General features: G+C 28.6%; 1 protein-coding gene across 1 annotated transcript in view; it reads right to left on the reverse strand.

The window, feature by feature from the left end:
- LOC119606049 (neuronal acetylcholine receptor subunit alpha-7) overlaps positions 1 to 16954 on the reverse strand; it is a 165366-nt gene that overhangs the window by 18543 nt on the left and 129869 nt on the right. Inside the window, exon 7 of the mRNA XM_037959422.1 lies at positions 9017 to 9103. Within this exon, the coding sequence (XP_037815350.1) occupies positions 9017 to 9103 (87 nt within the window). The remainder of the gene's footprint in view (positions 1 to 9016; positions 9104 to 16954) is intronic.

Here is a 16954-nt window from a genome sequence, read left to right on the forward strand (position 1 = left end):
ACTGAACTAGAACTGAACTAGAACTGAACTAACTGAACCCCTGAACTAGAACTGAACTAGAACTGAACTAGAACTGAACGAGAACTGAACTAGAACTGACTAGAACTGAACTAGAACTGAACTAGAACTGAACTAGAACTGAACTAGAACTGAACTAGAACTGAACTAGAACTGAACTAGAACTGAACTAGAACTGACTAGACTGAACTAGAACCTGAACTAGAACTGAACTAGACTGAACTAGAACTAGAACTGAACTAGAACTGAACTAGAACTGAACTAGAACTGAACTAGAACTGAACTAGAACTGAACTAGAACTGAACTAGAACTGAACTAGAACTGAACTAGAACTGAACTAGAACTGAACTAGAACTGAACTAGAACTGAACTAGAACTGAACTAGAACTGAACTAGAACTGAACTAGAACTGAACTAGAACTGAACTAGAACTGAACTAGAACTGAACTAGAACTGAACTAGAACTGAACTAGAACTGAACTAGAACTGAACTAGAACTGAACTAGAACTGAACTAGAACTGAACTAGAACTGAACTAGAACTGAACTAGAACTGAACTAGAACTGAACTAGAACTGAACTAGAACTGAACTAGAACTGAACTAGAACTGAACTAGAACTGAACTAGAACTGAACTAGAACTGAACTAGAACTGAACTAGAAACTAGAACTGAACTAGAACTGAACTGAACTAGAACTGAACTAGAACTGAACTAGAACTGAACTAGAACTGAACTAGAACTGAACTAGAACTGAACTAGAACTGAACTAGAACTGAACTAGAACTGAACTAGAACTGAACTAGAACTGAACTAGAACTGAACTAGAACTGAACTAGAACTGAACTAGAACTGAACTAGAACTGAACTAGAACTGAACTAGAACTGAACTAGAACTGAACTAGAACTGAACTAGAACTGAACTAGAACTGAACTAGAACTGAACTAGAACTGAACTAGAACTGAACTAGAACTGAACTAGAACTGAACTAGAACTGAACTAGAACTGAACTAGAACTGAACTAGAACTGAACTAGAACTGAACTAGAACTGAACTAGAACTGAACTAGAACTGAACTAGAACTGAACTAGAACTGAACTAGAACTGAACTAGAACTAGAACTGAACTAGAACTGAACTAGAACTAGAACTGAACTAGAACTGAATTAGAACTGAACTAGAACTGAACTAGAACTGAACTAGAACTGAACTAGAACTGAACTAGAACTGAACTAGAACTGAACTAGAACTGAACTAGAACTGAACTAGAACTGAACTAGAACTGAACTAGAACTGAACTAGAACTGATGAACTAGAACTGAACTAGAACTGAACTAGAACTGAACTAGAACTAGAACTGAACTAGAACTGAACTAGAACTGAACTAGAACTGAATTAGAACTGAACTAGAACTGAACTAGAACTGAACTAGAACTGAACTAGAACTGAACTAGAACTGAACTAGAACTGAACTAGAACTGAACTAGAACTGAACTAGAACTGAACTAGAACTGAACTAGAACTGACTAGAACTGAACTAGAACTGAACTAGAACTGAACTAGAACTGAACTAGAACTTTACTAGAACTCTAGACTGAACTAGAACTGAACTAGAACTGAACTAGAACTGAACTAGAACTGAACTAGAACTGAACTAGAACTGAACTAGAACTGAACTAGAACTGAACTAGAACTGAACTAGAACTGAACTGAACTGAACTAGAACTGAACTAGAACTGAACTAGAACTGAACTAGAACTGAACTAGAACTGAACTAGAACTGAACTAGAACTGAACTAGAACTGAACTAGAACTGAACTAGAACTGAACTAGAACTGAACTAGAACTGAACTAGAACTGAACTAGAAACTGAACTAGAACTAGAACTGAACTAGAACTGAACTAGAACTGAACTAGAACTGAACTAGAACTGAACTAGAACTGAACTAGAACTGAACTAGAAACGAACTAGAACTGAACTAGAACTGAACTAGAACTGAACTAGAACTGAACTAGAACTGAACTAGAACTGAACTAGAACTGAACTAGAACTGAACTAGAACTGAACTAGAACTGAACTAGAACTGAACTAGAACTGAACTAGAACTGAACTAGAACTGAACTAGAACTGAACTAGAACTGAACTAGAACTGAACTAGAACTGAACTAGAACTGAACTAGAACTGAACTAGAACTGAACTAGAACTGAACTAGAACTGAACTAGAACTGAACTAGAACTGAACTAGAACTGAACTAGAACTGAACTAGAACATAAACATTTTGTCGAATGAAATTATTTTTCTTCTTGTATTTAAAGAACTTTTCTGCCAGCCCTCCTTAATGTATGAATTTTTGCGAAACACAGCATGTTTTTGTTGTATTAGTTTAAATTTATTTTTCTAATTCAGGTATTTTGTTTTCAAACTTAAAACATAATATTCCTCCCTTTTGTTGCTCTAAATATTAAAAAAAATTATTACTTTTATAAAAGTAAAATAATATTAAAAAAAAAACTAAAAATAAATATCCTTATACTTATGTTTATGTATGTATTTATGTAAATGTATGTGGTATGTATGTATATTCAGGTGTTTTGATTACAGGTGTTGCTTGGTTTTTGGTTTTGCCTTTAAAAAAAGTGTTAGTGCTTAAGTGACAAAATGTGTTGTGTAAGTGTGCAAAGATGTGTATAGTTGTTTATGTTTGAAGTTTTTTGTTAAAAATGTGGTACATTAGGGTGTATTTTTGTTTTGTTATTTATATTTAATGTATATGAATAAAGTTGTTTGATCTCAATAGTTTTTTTTATTTATCCAAGGAAATGTGGTGTTTTTGTACAATTTTTGGTGGGTATTTGTTTTTTGTTTTGATTTATGTAAGTGACAATATGCTGAATTATTTACATGCATTCGTTTTTTTTCTTACATTTACTTCAAAAAGAATATTCATTTATGCAAATTTATTTAAAAAAAATTATTTTTTTTTCCTTTGCAAAGGTTTTCAAGTGCGTAATATTTATTTTTTAAGAAATAATATATAAGAAAGTAAAATCAACTGAAAATAATGTTTTAAAATCATAAAAGAAAATAATGCATAAGCCTTAATGATTAATGAGGTTTTACTTTATGGTCGAATGAAAAGAGAACAAAAAAAGTAATATTCTCAAATTTAAGTTACAGTTTTTCTCTAAGAAAATGACAGAGGATAAACATAGTATTAGAAGCGATTTTCATCCTTTTAAAACACCTGCCAAGTGTCAAGTTTTACATAAAATATAGAAAAATAGGATTTGACATGGTTGACTTAACTATATTATGTTTATTGTAATATATATAGTTATCAAAAACAAATAATTTTTATTTTAGTTGCTGTAAACATTATACAATCATATTATGATTATATTGGATCATAATATAATCATGTATGACAATGTAATGATAAATAGGAACAAATATTATGATAAACTGAAACTATATTTAATCATAATATGATATTTTAAAGTGGTTACAATAACCATAATATGTTTAGTTTATCTTGCTCTTAGATCATGGTTATCACAACCATGTATCAATGATTTCTGTTTGAAATTGTTACTCTTGAAACTAGTTTCAGAAACAATGTAATATCGAATCTGTTCCTTTTGAGTTACAAATTTCTTCGGAGGAATTTTAAGGGGACATTTCAAGTTCTATTTAAACCAACGTTTGAAGTTTGCACCCGTTCTAGAAGAAGTAGTTTTCGAACAAATTTGAAAAATGTTTTTAAAAAATTTTAGTTGAGAAACCTTTGAGTATTATGTTAAAGGACTGTCCATGAAATTGGAACCACTCTTGAAGAACGGTTAGTCATCTTCCTTCATAACTTAAATCTTAAATTTGAGAATAAAATTATTTAAAAAATTAAAAAAATTTTAAAATGGCGGTTAAGAAATGTTTATGAAAAAAACGAGCATTTAACTACTACACTGGTGGTGATGAAAAACATGCAATATTTTTTAAAATTTATTTTTAAAAATGTATGATTTTTATTTATTTTTATTTAAAGAGATATATAGATAAATGCTATTCTTTTATATTAAAACAATGTTTTTTAAATGACATGATTTATTATGAATGGGTTAATTTTTTTCAACTATTTTTTTATAAAACTCTAAAATACTACTGCTATTTACATACATCAATATTTTGACACCATAACAAAACTATATTTATTTTCTTTTTCTATTTTCAGTTCAATCTCTAAGGCCGAACTCCAGGTTGGTATAAAAACATATAAAAATATTTTCATTTAAAATTTTGTTTATCAATAAAACATATAACTAAATGTTATTTAGGATTTTTTTTTTAAACTCTAAAACTTACCTTTGTTTAAGGAACGCTTTTGAAAATTTAAGTTTTTTCAACTAAAAAAATAGTTATTAGTTTTTGGAGCTAAATTAGTAAATCTGTTGTTTTAAATTAAATGATCATCTCAAAATATGTACGTTTAAAATATAAATTAAAAATTTTCTTAATATTGGTTATGGTTGTTAAAATCAAAATATATATTTTTTAGATTTTTAACATGTTTACGTGTTTATGTGTTTTAAATTGTAGTCACACTTGCGAACACACAATGACATGTTTCATATGGACAATAAAAATAAAAAATATATATATGTATATTTTTTAAGAATATTATAAGGTATAATATAAACTTTAATATAAAACCTGGTTGGTTGTATAAGAAACCCATAATATCAATTCTCTAAAGTGCCATTATCTACACATTGTCTGATTGTTAGTAGTTGTTGTCTTTTGGTGTGTGTGTTTTTTTTTGGGAAAAATACCCTATTAAACATTAGTTTACTTTAAGAAAACGTTGGTGACATAAATGTTGAATGTTAATATTTAATTTTTTTCTTTTCGTACAAAGGTTTTTTTACTAAAAATAAGTTTTAAATTTAAAAAGCTTAAAGATCTATATATTAAGTTATAGAAGAGTTGGAGACCAAAGCACAAAGAAGCTTTCGATACTGAAAAGCTTTTAATTCTTTAATGCATTAGGAAGCTTTTTATACAGACATGCATAAAACCTTTTTATGCTGAAGTGCATAAAAACCCTTTTAGCCAAATGCTGAAAGTACAAAGAAGCTTTTGATACTGAAAAGCTTTTTATACTAAAACCTAAATATTCAACCTTTTTCCATTAAAGTAAACAAAAAGCATTTTTCAGCAATTTTACACTTATGCTTAGGACTTCAGACTGGAAAGCTTTTCATACTCATAGTAGTAAGTTAGTTAGTTAGTTAGTTAGTTAGTAGTTAGTTAGTTAGTTAGTGTTAGTTAGTTAGTTAGTTAGTTAGTAGTTAGTAGTAGTTAGTTAGTTAGTTAGTTAGTTAGTTAGTTAGTTAGTTAGTTAGTTAGTTAGTTAGTTAGAGTTAGTTTAGTAGTTAGTTAGTTAGTAGTTAGTTAGTTAGTTAGTTAGTTAGTTAGTTAGTTAGTAGTTAAGTTAGTAGTAGTTAGTTAGTTAGTTAGTTAGTTAGTTAGTTAGTTAGTTAGTTAGTTAGTTAGTTAGTTAGTTAGTTAGTTAGTTAGTTTTAGTTAGTTAGTTAGTTAGTTAGTTAGTTAGTAGTTAGTTAGTTAGTTAGTTAGTTAGTTAGTTAGTTAGTTAGTTAGTAGTTAGTTAGTTAGTTAGTTAGTAGTTAGTTAGTTAGTTAGTTAGTAGTTAGTTAGTTAGTTAGTTAGTTAGTTAGTTAGTTAGTAGTTAGTTAGTGTAGTTAGTTAGTTAGTTAGTTAGTTAGTTAGTTAGTTAGTTAGTTAGTTAGTTAGTTAGTAGTTAGTTAGTTAGTTAGTTAGTTAGTAGTAGTTAGTTAGTTAGTTAGTTAGTAGTTAGTTAGTTAGTTAGTTAGTTAGTTAGTTAGTAGTTAGTTAGTTAGTTAGTTAGTTAGTTAGTAGTTAGTTAGTTAGTAGTTAGTTAGTTAGTTAGTTAGTAGTAGTTAGTTAGTTAGTTAGTTAGTAGTAGTTAGTTAGTTAGTTAGTTAGTTAGTTAGTTAGTTAGTTAGTTAGTTAGTTAGTTAGTTAGTTAGTTAGTTAGTTAGTTAGTTAGTTAGTTAGTAGTAGTTAGTTAGTTAGTTAGTTAGTTAGTTAGTTAGTTAGTTAGTTAGTAGTTAGTTAGTAGTAGAGTAGTTAGTTAGTTAGTTAGTTAGTTAGTTAGTAGTTAGTTAGTTAGTTAGTTAGTAGCATTCCATTTTCGTCCTGATAAACCTGCAATCTTTCCTAGACCTTTTCCTTCATTATTATCTAAATGAAAAACTTAGTAAAATAATTCTTCTAACACTACTTATGTGTCTTTTTTTGTTTGTTTTGGGTGCTCTTATATTTAAATGAGGTGCCATAAAAATTTGTGGCCAAAAAGTTTTTCTTCTTCTTCTTGTTTTGAGCAATAATAACAATCATAAAATTTTTTCAGAATAGAAAAAAATCGTTGATGGTAATTCACAAAAAAAGAATTGAGAAAGGAAACCATCTAATAGGAAACCACTTTGTTGTCTAAGTATGTATATTAGGTAGGACCTCCAAACTAAGGAGAAAAAAAAAGAATCATAATTAAAACTTTTTAGAAATAAGATATGTTTTAACATATCACCATTTCGTTCTCATGTCAAGTAAAACAGTTTGCTATAAAAATTTTAACAATTTGGTGCCCACCTAATATAAATGTGTTTGTGTCATTTAGGTGTTAAATGAAAAAATCTAAAAAGTAAAAAAAACATTTTCTTGATGTGTTTTCGAGGTCGTCTTTTCTTTTCATTTATTTTCAATCTGTGCCCCTCTTTTGGGCTTTTTGTTCCCTGGCATTTTATGTCTTTTATGCATCTGTTTTCGAAGTAATTTGAATTTATAGATGAATTTTTAAAAGACTTTCGATTAGCACTTTTTTATTTCAACAAAGCAAAAATTTAGCTTTTTATATAACCACTGTGCTGTTCGGTAAATTACCAAAAGGTTTATTATTTTTATAACTTAGCTAACGACATATGAAATCTATTGAGTTATCCTTCCTTCCCCTTTTTGTCTGCCTTCAGTTGAACTATAAATCAATATAGCAAATTATAAGCTTAAAGGAATCCATAATTTTTTTATGTGCTTAAATCCCCTTAATAAAAAAGAGGTAAAAAATGCAATAAATTTTTATGTAGTTGTTTGTCAAAATTGTAAAGAATTTGGAAAAAAAGATCCCTAAACGTATAATGCTAGAGCAGACAACATAATAAAAAAAGAAAAACTAATACTGATGGAAGAGATTAAAGACAATAGAAACCAATAAAGGATTAAGTATTTTGAATAGTTTCAAATAAAAATTTATATTTTGTTACATTTGTAAAGTTTATTTATAGAGATGCGGTGTGGTGGCTTTTTATGACAGATAAATAGGTTGAAAACATATTGAAAGTATAAGTTTATAGTTTTTGGTTTAGTTATAAAACTTTGAGGAAATAAAATTTTTATATATTATTTTTTGCTGGAGATAACGATTATTGTTTTATTTTTAATATTTTTGTTATTTGTAATAGTGTTAGTAAACTATGTACATATATATGTAAATGTTATATAGATAAGTATTTATTTACTTAAAGTGTTATGAATTGTTTTGTAATAAATTTCATATAATTATATTGATAAACCTAAAATAGGCTTTAAATTTTTGTTGTTATTAAGCCTTAAAATCTGCTGTGATTATTGTTATTGCTTAATGCCAAAAGGTATAGAAATAGTTATAACTTTAGAAAAATTTTCTGGCAATATAAGAATGTCGAAAATTAATCAAGGCATGTCCGCCCGCCTTGGAGAAGTGGAGCAGCGGGCTGAATTTTATGATCTAGGAGTATCTATCTGTACCCATAGTTTATTTCCTAGGAAATAGTCGATTGACAAGTCCATGGACTAGTCTATTTGATAGCTTATGTACTAGTCTATTGACTATTCTATGGACTGGTGTATGGAGTAATCTATGAACTACTCTGTCTACTAGTCTAATCATTAGTCTGAATACTAGTCCGTGGTCTAATCTATTCACTGTGGTTTAGTCGATTGACTAGCTTGTGGACTAGTCGATTGACTAGTCTGTGGATTAGTGAGTAGTCTATTAACTAGTCTGTTAACTAGACTATTGGCTACAGTATATTTATTATTCAATTTATTGATAATCTATCTGTGAACTAGTTTTTGGACTATTCTATGTACTAGTGTATGTACTAATCTATAGACTATTTTATGTTCATGTATTAGTCTATTAACTATTCTATGGACTGATTTATTGACTTGTATATGGACTATGGGCTAGCTTATGGACTAGTCTATGGACGAGTTTATTGACTAGTATGTGGTTTAGTCTATTAAAGAGTATATTGACTAGTCTGTGGACTAGCAAATAGTCTATGAACTAGTAAAGAAACTAGTCTTTTGAATAGTCTGTGGACTAGTATATTTACTATACTGTGGACTAGTCTATTGACTATTCTATGGACTAGTCTTTTGAGTAGTCTTCAGAATAACCTATAATTTTTCTATTGACTAGTCCATGGACAAGTCTGTGGTCCAGTCTATTGACTAGTCTGTAAACTGGTCCACATGAATAGTATGTGGGCTTGTCTATCGACTACTCTGTGGACTATTCTAGGAACTAGTCTATGGACTCTTCTATGAACTAAAGCTTTGGGCAGACATTTCTTACACAACCCTCGTTTTAAGAAAATATTTTAAACATAAAATAATTCTTACAATAAGTCTGTAAAATTAAGAAATTTTTTACATATTAATACCTGCAATTTATAAAACATTTCTTAAATACTTAATTTCTTAAGCCTACTTTAAGGCTTATATAATTTTAAATAACTAAAGCCAACTTTTAGGCTTATAAACCTTTTCTTCTATTAAAATAAACCAAAACATTTACTTACTAAAAATGCAGCAGTTTTATGTTTTTGGACGAAAATTTCTTTACAACAACAACTTACCCAATAGTGGCACAGCATCTGATGTAGCCGGCATTGTTTCGGCCACCATATTAAGGAACACAGTAAGTGATAGTAAAATTGTAACTCCTAAAAACAGGCCAAATAAAAAGGAGAAAACAAAAAAAAGAAAATGTTTGATTAATATGGATTTTAATAAATAAAACGGCATAATACAACTTGTTTAAAGTTTTCATAAGACGCTACTTATCTGTACATTTGTTTGTTTTTATTTTCTGTTTATAGTTTTACAGAAATACATTTTGATTTCTTTTCTTTTTTGTTTTGTTTCAAATCTATAAGTTTAAGGTGTTTGAATACTGTTGTAATACTTGTTGTTGTAGTTGTTTTAGTTGTTGATGTTGTGGCCACAAAAATAAATCATTAATCCTCCATAAAACTATGATGTTTCTGTTTGTAGTTTTTTTTTCTGTTCAATATTTCTTATATACAAGTCCTTTTTGCGGGGACCAAACAAAAGTGGGGGTCGGGCATGAGAGGGGGGGTCAAATAAAAAACTACTACCATATTCTCTGCGCTGAACCTCAGAATGTCATTATCATTTGAATTTATGGCGGTTGCATATATGTATATGAGATATGAAAGTGATTTGATAGGATGTTCAAATGTAGGTAAAGAATTTTTCTTTTTTTTTTCATTTTGTGACAAAATGTTAGTGAAATAGTGATTTTTTTTTTAGTTTTTTGCCTTTTTTGGAGAGGAGTGTATATATATTTTTTATATATAGTTCTTATAGTCCTTATTGCTTTTTTCCCTATATATATATTTTTTTAAAGCACTAGGTGCCTATTGATTTTTTCCGCTTGTGTTTTTTTAAGGACAGTTATGACATTTTGCTTTATATATTTACTTAATAGTGTCAATCAAAAGTCAAACTGACAAAAAGAGAAAAAACTTAGCTGTCAGTTTGAATCATTTTTTATTTGTTTTTTTACTGTTGTTATTTTTAAGGACTTGAAAAAATGAAGCAGTGTTAAAGTATTGGAAATATTCATTTCGTTTTTTAAGGCATACTTTTAGGGGTTTTCAAAAGTTATTATTTTTTTGTATTTGGTGTCAGCTGTTTTGTACTAACAAGACAAGGTTAAGTAGAAAATTATGTAAATTTTTGTGGAAATATAAAAAAAAAATATTTTTTTCCCAATTTTCTTTTGTTAACAGGAAATTTGTTATAAGGTGTTAATTTTGGTTGAGTACATTTAGGCTGAGTTTAAGAGTTTTAATTTTTTTAATAATATAAAAATATGAAATAATTTTTACTGAAAAGATTTTTAGATCAATTTAAAAAATGTAAATTTTGAAACTAATTTTACCGTTTAGTTTTTCTATTATTAGTTTTTAAGCTGTTTAAAAAATTAAACCTAAAAGTCGGCAATTATTTTTATTAATTTAGTTCTAATTAATTCTTAAACATTTTCAATTGAGATGATGTCATAATAAGTCTAATCCTAACCCTAATTATTAAATTTTTGAACAATTAATACTAATATTTATATATAAAAACAAGTAGGAATGTATAGTCGGCGTGGCCGACCATATGATACCCTAAATCATTGAGTATGTTAAAAATATGGATTATTTTTAATAATAAAGCATTTAAGTTGTTTACCTTAATTCCGAAATATTTTAACATTTTTTTTTGAAAAAAGTGTTTTTCTAAAAGAGAAGTTATATGGGGGCAAGGGTAAATATGGGCCTATCCTTATAAATTTTGGTACATGGATTTACGTTTACATAAGAGTTATGTATGGGGGGATTTCATTGTGATACTAGTGTTTATAAGTGAATTATTGACCTTCAAGTCATTTTCTGAAGGGGACTTTGTATGGGGTCTAAGGTCAAATAAAGTCCGATAATTACGAAAATCAATAGGCTTCGTCGAAAAACGCGTATTTTCAAATTTCATCAAAATATCTTGAAAATTGTGACCTGCACCTTGCGCACAATGTTTACATGGACTGCCAGCCGGACAGACGAACGGACGGACGGACATGGCTTAATCGACTCAGAAAGTGATTCTGAGTCGATCGGTATATTTTAAGGTGGGTGTAGGCCCAATATTTCTGAGCATTATAAACATCAGCACAAATGTATAATACCATCCCCGCTATGGTGGTGTAGGGTATAATTAATGTGTGATTGCTTGTATGTTTGAAGTCTATAAACGCGAATTTATTGAAAGTTTCGTTGTATGCTCCTGTATCCTCCTTGACTCTCATACAAGCTAAAGGTTGTATACATGAAGTTCTATAGATAGAGTCCTCAAACTTCAACTAACTATGATTGGTTAACGTGATAGATCACCGCGCGCGAGCAGTCAAATAGAGTCGGAGATATTTCGTTTTGACCGGACCACTCCACTCGCCAGATGTAGTATTGTATAGTATTAGATCCAGATAAGTTTAGAGCCGATATCGCACTAAGGTTAGATATGAAGTAACTACCAAGAAATCAGTTTATCTTAACGGCTAGAGTTGGGCATTCAGAGAGTGGATGAAATACCATTTCTTTGTTCATTGAAGGGAAACCCAAGCCTACTCACATGTCTGCTTAGCACACAGTGTCCTATTATTATTGCTATCAACCTCGATATATCCCGCCTACTTCTGTTTATAATGTGTCTCATGCGTTTCTCATTGAAGGAGGGTCACAATAACTTGGCCCCTTTAAATGTGTCTAGGTTAGTCCACCTATTTTCAGCCTTTTGAAGAAATAATCTGAAGATACTGCTCCTGCGTGGCATGAAGTATATACTAAAATACATATATTTGAAAAGGGATTTTAGGCGTTTGATACGTTTTAACAGAACGACCAAAAAATATGTTTTCTCTTTATTATCACAGACTTGAAAGAAAATTATAAAACAATCATCACAACATCTGTACAATTTATCGGCATAATATTGAACATTTTTCATATCATATTTCTATAAATTATGTGTGTATTAGGATAGCCCTAAATTTAAGCAATTCTTAATGACTTAAGTCATAGTAATATTAAAATAGATCTTACGAACCAATTTATTATGGTATATCCTTATTATATCCTTCAATTTCTTTAGTTAGTCTATCTTTCGTATGTTTGTTGAGTTTAATATTCTAAAGCTGCTACATGTCTTCGAGATCTAAATCTGAAGTCGTTCCATCAGGCACTATTTTGAAAATATTGCTCTTCGAATAACTTACTTTTTTTCAAACTTTAAACTTTGTCCACACAAAACCAGGCTAGCCTAATGTTTTATAATACTTAAAAGGCAAACAAAATGTAATTTATTACTATAAAAAAAGTTTGCCGAAAAAAAAAAACAAAAGGAAAAACTTATGACATTAAATAGTACTTAACATGATTCTGAACAAAATATATATGTACGTATATATAAAAAGCACGAGAGTAAGAAATATTTTTACAAAATAAAAACTAAGTTTTATTTCATTTTAAATGCCCACTAGGGAATGTTAAACATTTGATATTATTTAAATGTTTTGTTGAAATGTTTTAAGGTAAAAAGTTTAAAAGTGAGTAAAGAATAGCTGGTAAACTTTGTTTTCATTCCCTTATAAATATTATATTACTTATGTTTAACAGTTATTAGAACTATGAGTTAGGAAATTGTATTTAAATTCAACTTAGAGACATCTAAATGTTTGTACATTCGATCCAAAGTTTTTGGAATTGCTGTGTTTGTTTCTACTCTCCTTAATTATGACAAAGCCTCTTAAATAGCCGTGGTACCTTCCAAGTAAATACCAGTCCTGTATAGTGGTCCTTAAAGGGGGCTTGCAGCAATTTTTGTGAAAATTTCATAGTAGCTTCCATAAAAATGAAAACGCAAGTATTTTTATAATTATTGTACTATTACAATTATATGTATTTAGAATTAAAGTGGGCAGGATAATAAAGTGGGCGTTTCACCTCTAATTATCTTCTATTTCGATAATTTTTCATACTGACATTATGAAAACATTACGCACGCCCACAATGAGATCTTCCTCCAAAAATAGTTAGTTAGTTAGTTAGTTATTTAGTTAGTTAGTTAGTTATTTAGTTAGTTAGTTAGTTAGTTAGTTAGTTAGTTAGTTAGTTAGTTAGTTAGTTAGTTAGTTAGTTAGTTAGTTAGTTAGTTAGTTAGTTAGTTAGTTAGTTAGTAGTTAGTTAGTTAGTTAGTTAGTTAGTTAGTTAGTTAGTTAGTTAGTTAGTTAGTTAGTTAGTAGTTAGTTTAGTTAGTTAGTTAGTTAGTTAGTTAGTTAGTTAGTTAGTTAGTTAGTTAGTAGTTAGTTAGTTAGTTAGTTAGTTAGTTAGTTAGTTAGTTAGTTAGTTAGTTAGTTAGTTAGTTAGTTAGTTAGTTAGTTAGTTAGTAGTTAGTTAGTTAGTTAGTTAGTTAGTTAGTTAGTTAGTTAGTTAGTTAGTTAGTTAGTTAGTTAGTTAGTTAGTTAGTAGTTAGGTTAGTTAGTTAGTTAGTTAGTTAGTTAGTTAGTTAGTTAGTTAGTTAGTAGTTAGTTAGTTAGTTAGTTAGTTAGTTAGGTTAGTTAGTTAGTTAGTTAGTTAGTTAGTTAGTTTAGTTAGTTAGTAGTTAGTTAGTAGTTAGTTAGTTAGTTAGTTAGTTAGTTAGTTAGTAGTTAGTTAGTTAGTTAGTAGTTAGTTAGTTAGTTAGTTAGTTAGTTAGTTAGTTAGTTAGTTAGTTAGTTAGTTAGTTAGTTAGTTAGTTAGTTAGTTAGTTAGTTAGTTAGTTAGTTAGTAGTTAGTTAGTTAGTTAGTTAGTTAGTAGTTAGTTAGTTAGTTAGTTAGTTAGTTAGTTAGTTAGTTAGTTAGTTAGTTAGTTAGTTAGTTAGTTAGTTAGTTAGTTAGTTAGTTAGTTAGTTAGTTAGTTAGTTAGTTAGTTAGTTAGTTAGTTAGTTAGTTAGTTAGTTAGTTAGTTAGTTAGTTAGTTAGTTAGTTAGTTAGTTAGTAGTTAGTTAGTTAGTAGTTAGTTAGTTAGTTAGTTAGTTAGTTAGTTAGTTAGTTAGTTAGTTAGTAGTTAGTTAGTTAGTTAGTTAGTTAGTTAGTTAGTTAGTTAGTTAGTTAGTTAGTTAGTTAGTTAGTTAGTTATTGCCGGTTAAGTAATAATTATGGTCGTGGTTCCTCCCAAGAAATTAAATTTTTATATAAATTGTGTATAAATAAAAAATTTTATAAAATGTCCTTAAAATCACAAAATTTTGTCAGATATTTTTTTTGTCAGGATTTTGCTATTAAGAATCAGTTTGCAGTTTAACATAAATCTTTAGATTTCAGTTATAAATTTTTGTCTTAAGACTTTAACGAAATTTTCTCAGCCAAAACAATTTTTATCCTATTAGCCTTATAGTTTAAACAAGAAAATTTTACAAAAGAAAAAAAGCTAAAAAAATCTACAACATTTATTAACACTTCATTTTTAGAATAGTTTGCATAATAAAGAAAAGTTTTCTATTATTTTTGTTTGCCTGTATATAGTTCCACTTTATCTATTTTTTTTTTCACTATTATAAATATTTGCTGTTGTGTTCTTTGGCTATCAAAACTTACTTAAAGTTTAGTAAACATTTTTGTAAATTTGCAGGAGACTGACTTTGTTATTGTCTTCTAAGAAAAAATAGTAGTAAAAACCCCTTGACTCAAACATGTTTCATATACAATTTTTTTTTTTTTGAAATATGCTTCGCACAACCAAACTTTGAAATTGAACTCTAACATGGGCACGTATCTAAACAACATGAACACATACATATACCACAACTCCTGCTCTATAGTGAGAGAAAAATTGTGGTTGGATAAGGTTTTAGCAATCACTCCAATATAATTGCTAGAATTTTAACAAAAAACTTTAGTTGTGGCAATCATATTTAGTTTAGATGTTATTATAAAATATTGTTCTGATATTATGAATGTATCGACAATCATACAAAGGATTGTGTCCAACATATATTTGTTTGGCGTAATATTGTATATGTTTGCTGCAACTAATAAAATGTTAAATTTAAAAATATGATTGCTGTAACCTTATTATTATATTAGAATGATTACTGTAACCGTATCTTTTTCTTCACGTGTATAGTTTGTTTTCTTGGTTGCTTGTAATATGAGTATGTTGCAATACAGTTAAGTTTGTATGGCATGTTGCTGCAGCATTAAGTGACTTTTGAAATAAGAAACATCAAAAGACATTTTCCTTATTGTTTTAAACTAAAATATAAAACAAATAAAGAAAAAACAAACAAACAAGAAAATATAAAATATATATAAATGGAAACTTTTTGTTTAAGTTTTTCTTTCTTTCTTACATTTTCTGATGCTTTTTAGTAGTAGCAGCGCAGCAGCAAAACAAACTTAATTTATTTGAAATTTTTACCAAAAAGTAAAAAAAATTCTCATACACTATAACAATGAAATGGGGAAGGAGGGGGGTAAAACTTTCTAAAAAATAACATAAGAAATATTTTTTTTCTAAACAACAATATGTTACCAGGTTTTACAACACAATAAATAACAATAAATGTAAATATTTCTTGAATGTTTATATATTTTTTATACATTTTGCTGTTGTAATTGTTATGCTGCAAAAAAATTTATTCTACCAAAGATGTAAAAACTTTATAATAATATGCAAAAATAAGAAGAGCAAAACCCCTACTAACCAAGAAACAAGTTTGAATAAAAGCAATTTATGAAAATGTCATTGGCTTTAGATTTTGGGTTTTCTTTGGAAGAGGGAGTGCGTATGCTGTTACTGTTGCTAATGTTGACTGGTGTTGCTTAAACTTTGTGCTTTGTTTTCTTTTTTAAACAATCGATTTATAAAAAGTTTTAAAACAACAATAATCGTATTTATTCGAAATATTAGAGTTCTAAGTAGATTTAAGGGTAATTTAAACCTTATTAAGAATTTTTGTTGTACGAATAACAAAATAAAATCTTAACTAGAGTTTTAAACGTAAATTAGTCTTAATTCGTTTAAGTTTCCTATGTAAAATATGGGAGTTTTATGGAAATTTTGTAAATTGGACTAAAGCTTAATAATTAGTTTGAGTAAAAGAAACCAGCAGGATTAAAAGGCAAAAAAAAATCCGTACAATATATAAGTTTTTCCTAATACACAGGCTCACAAATTTTGAAAAAGGTCGAAACCCAAAGATCAATGTAAACTTTTTGAACTGAATCAGATTTTCAGAATTTTTGTTATGTTGAATGTTTATGCAAAAAAAATCACATTCGATCGAAAATCTTAAAGTTAAGATCGCTCAAATTTTGTCAAATCTACACAGAGGAAAAAAACCGGTAGAAAAGTACCGAAATTGAAACAATCCGTTGTCAAAAGTGAGCTTACCACTTTTGTTAACATTTAGGCAACGGATGTGTATAAAATTTAAATAACACACAGTTATCATTTTAACAACCACCGATGTAATTTTTGTAAAGCATCGTTGTTATTGCAACAACGCATTGTTGTCACTTCGATTACGATTTGTGTCATTTCGGAAATGCATCGTTGTGATTTTGATAACGCAACGTTCTGTTTGACAACATAGGGTTGTCACTTTGGTAACACAATATTATTTTTTTGGTGATATCATAACGTCTTGTATTTTTTATATTTGTGTTGTTGGTTTGACAACTATCCGGACATACTTTGACAACGGATGTTGTTGAAAAATTATAAACATTTTGGTGTCAATTTGGTACCAGGCGTGTATAATTTTAAAACGTCCTTTTTCCCTATGTGTATGTGGTAGAATATTGTATAGGTGAAACATTGTATTGCTGTATAGACTCTTGTAAAGCTTGTTTTATTCTATTGAAATCCTTTTCGTTAGCTACCGAGATCACAATCGACACATCGAACACTTTAAGTAAGAGGTTATGCTGGGAACTGTTTGTTCTTCGCATAGAAGATACAGAAACATC

The sequence above is a fragment of the Lucilia sericata genome, unplaced genomic scaffold (assembly GCF_015586225.1).
Source record: "Lucilia sericata isolate MDLA Ls3-8-SP2 unplaced genomic scaffold, ASM1558622v1 Contig000548F_arrow, whole genome shotgun sequence".
Lineage (NCBI taxonomy): Eukaryota > Metazoa > Arthropoda > Insecta > Diptera > Calliphoridae > Lucilia > Lucilia sericata.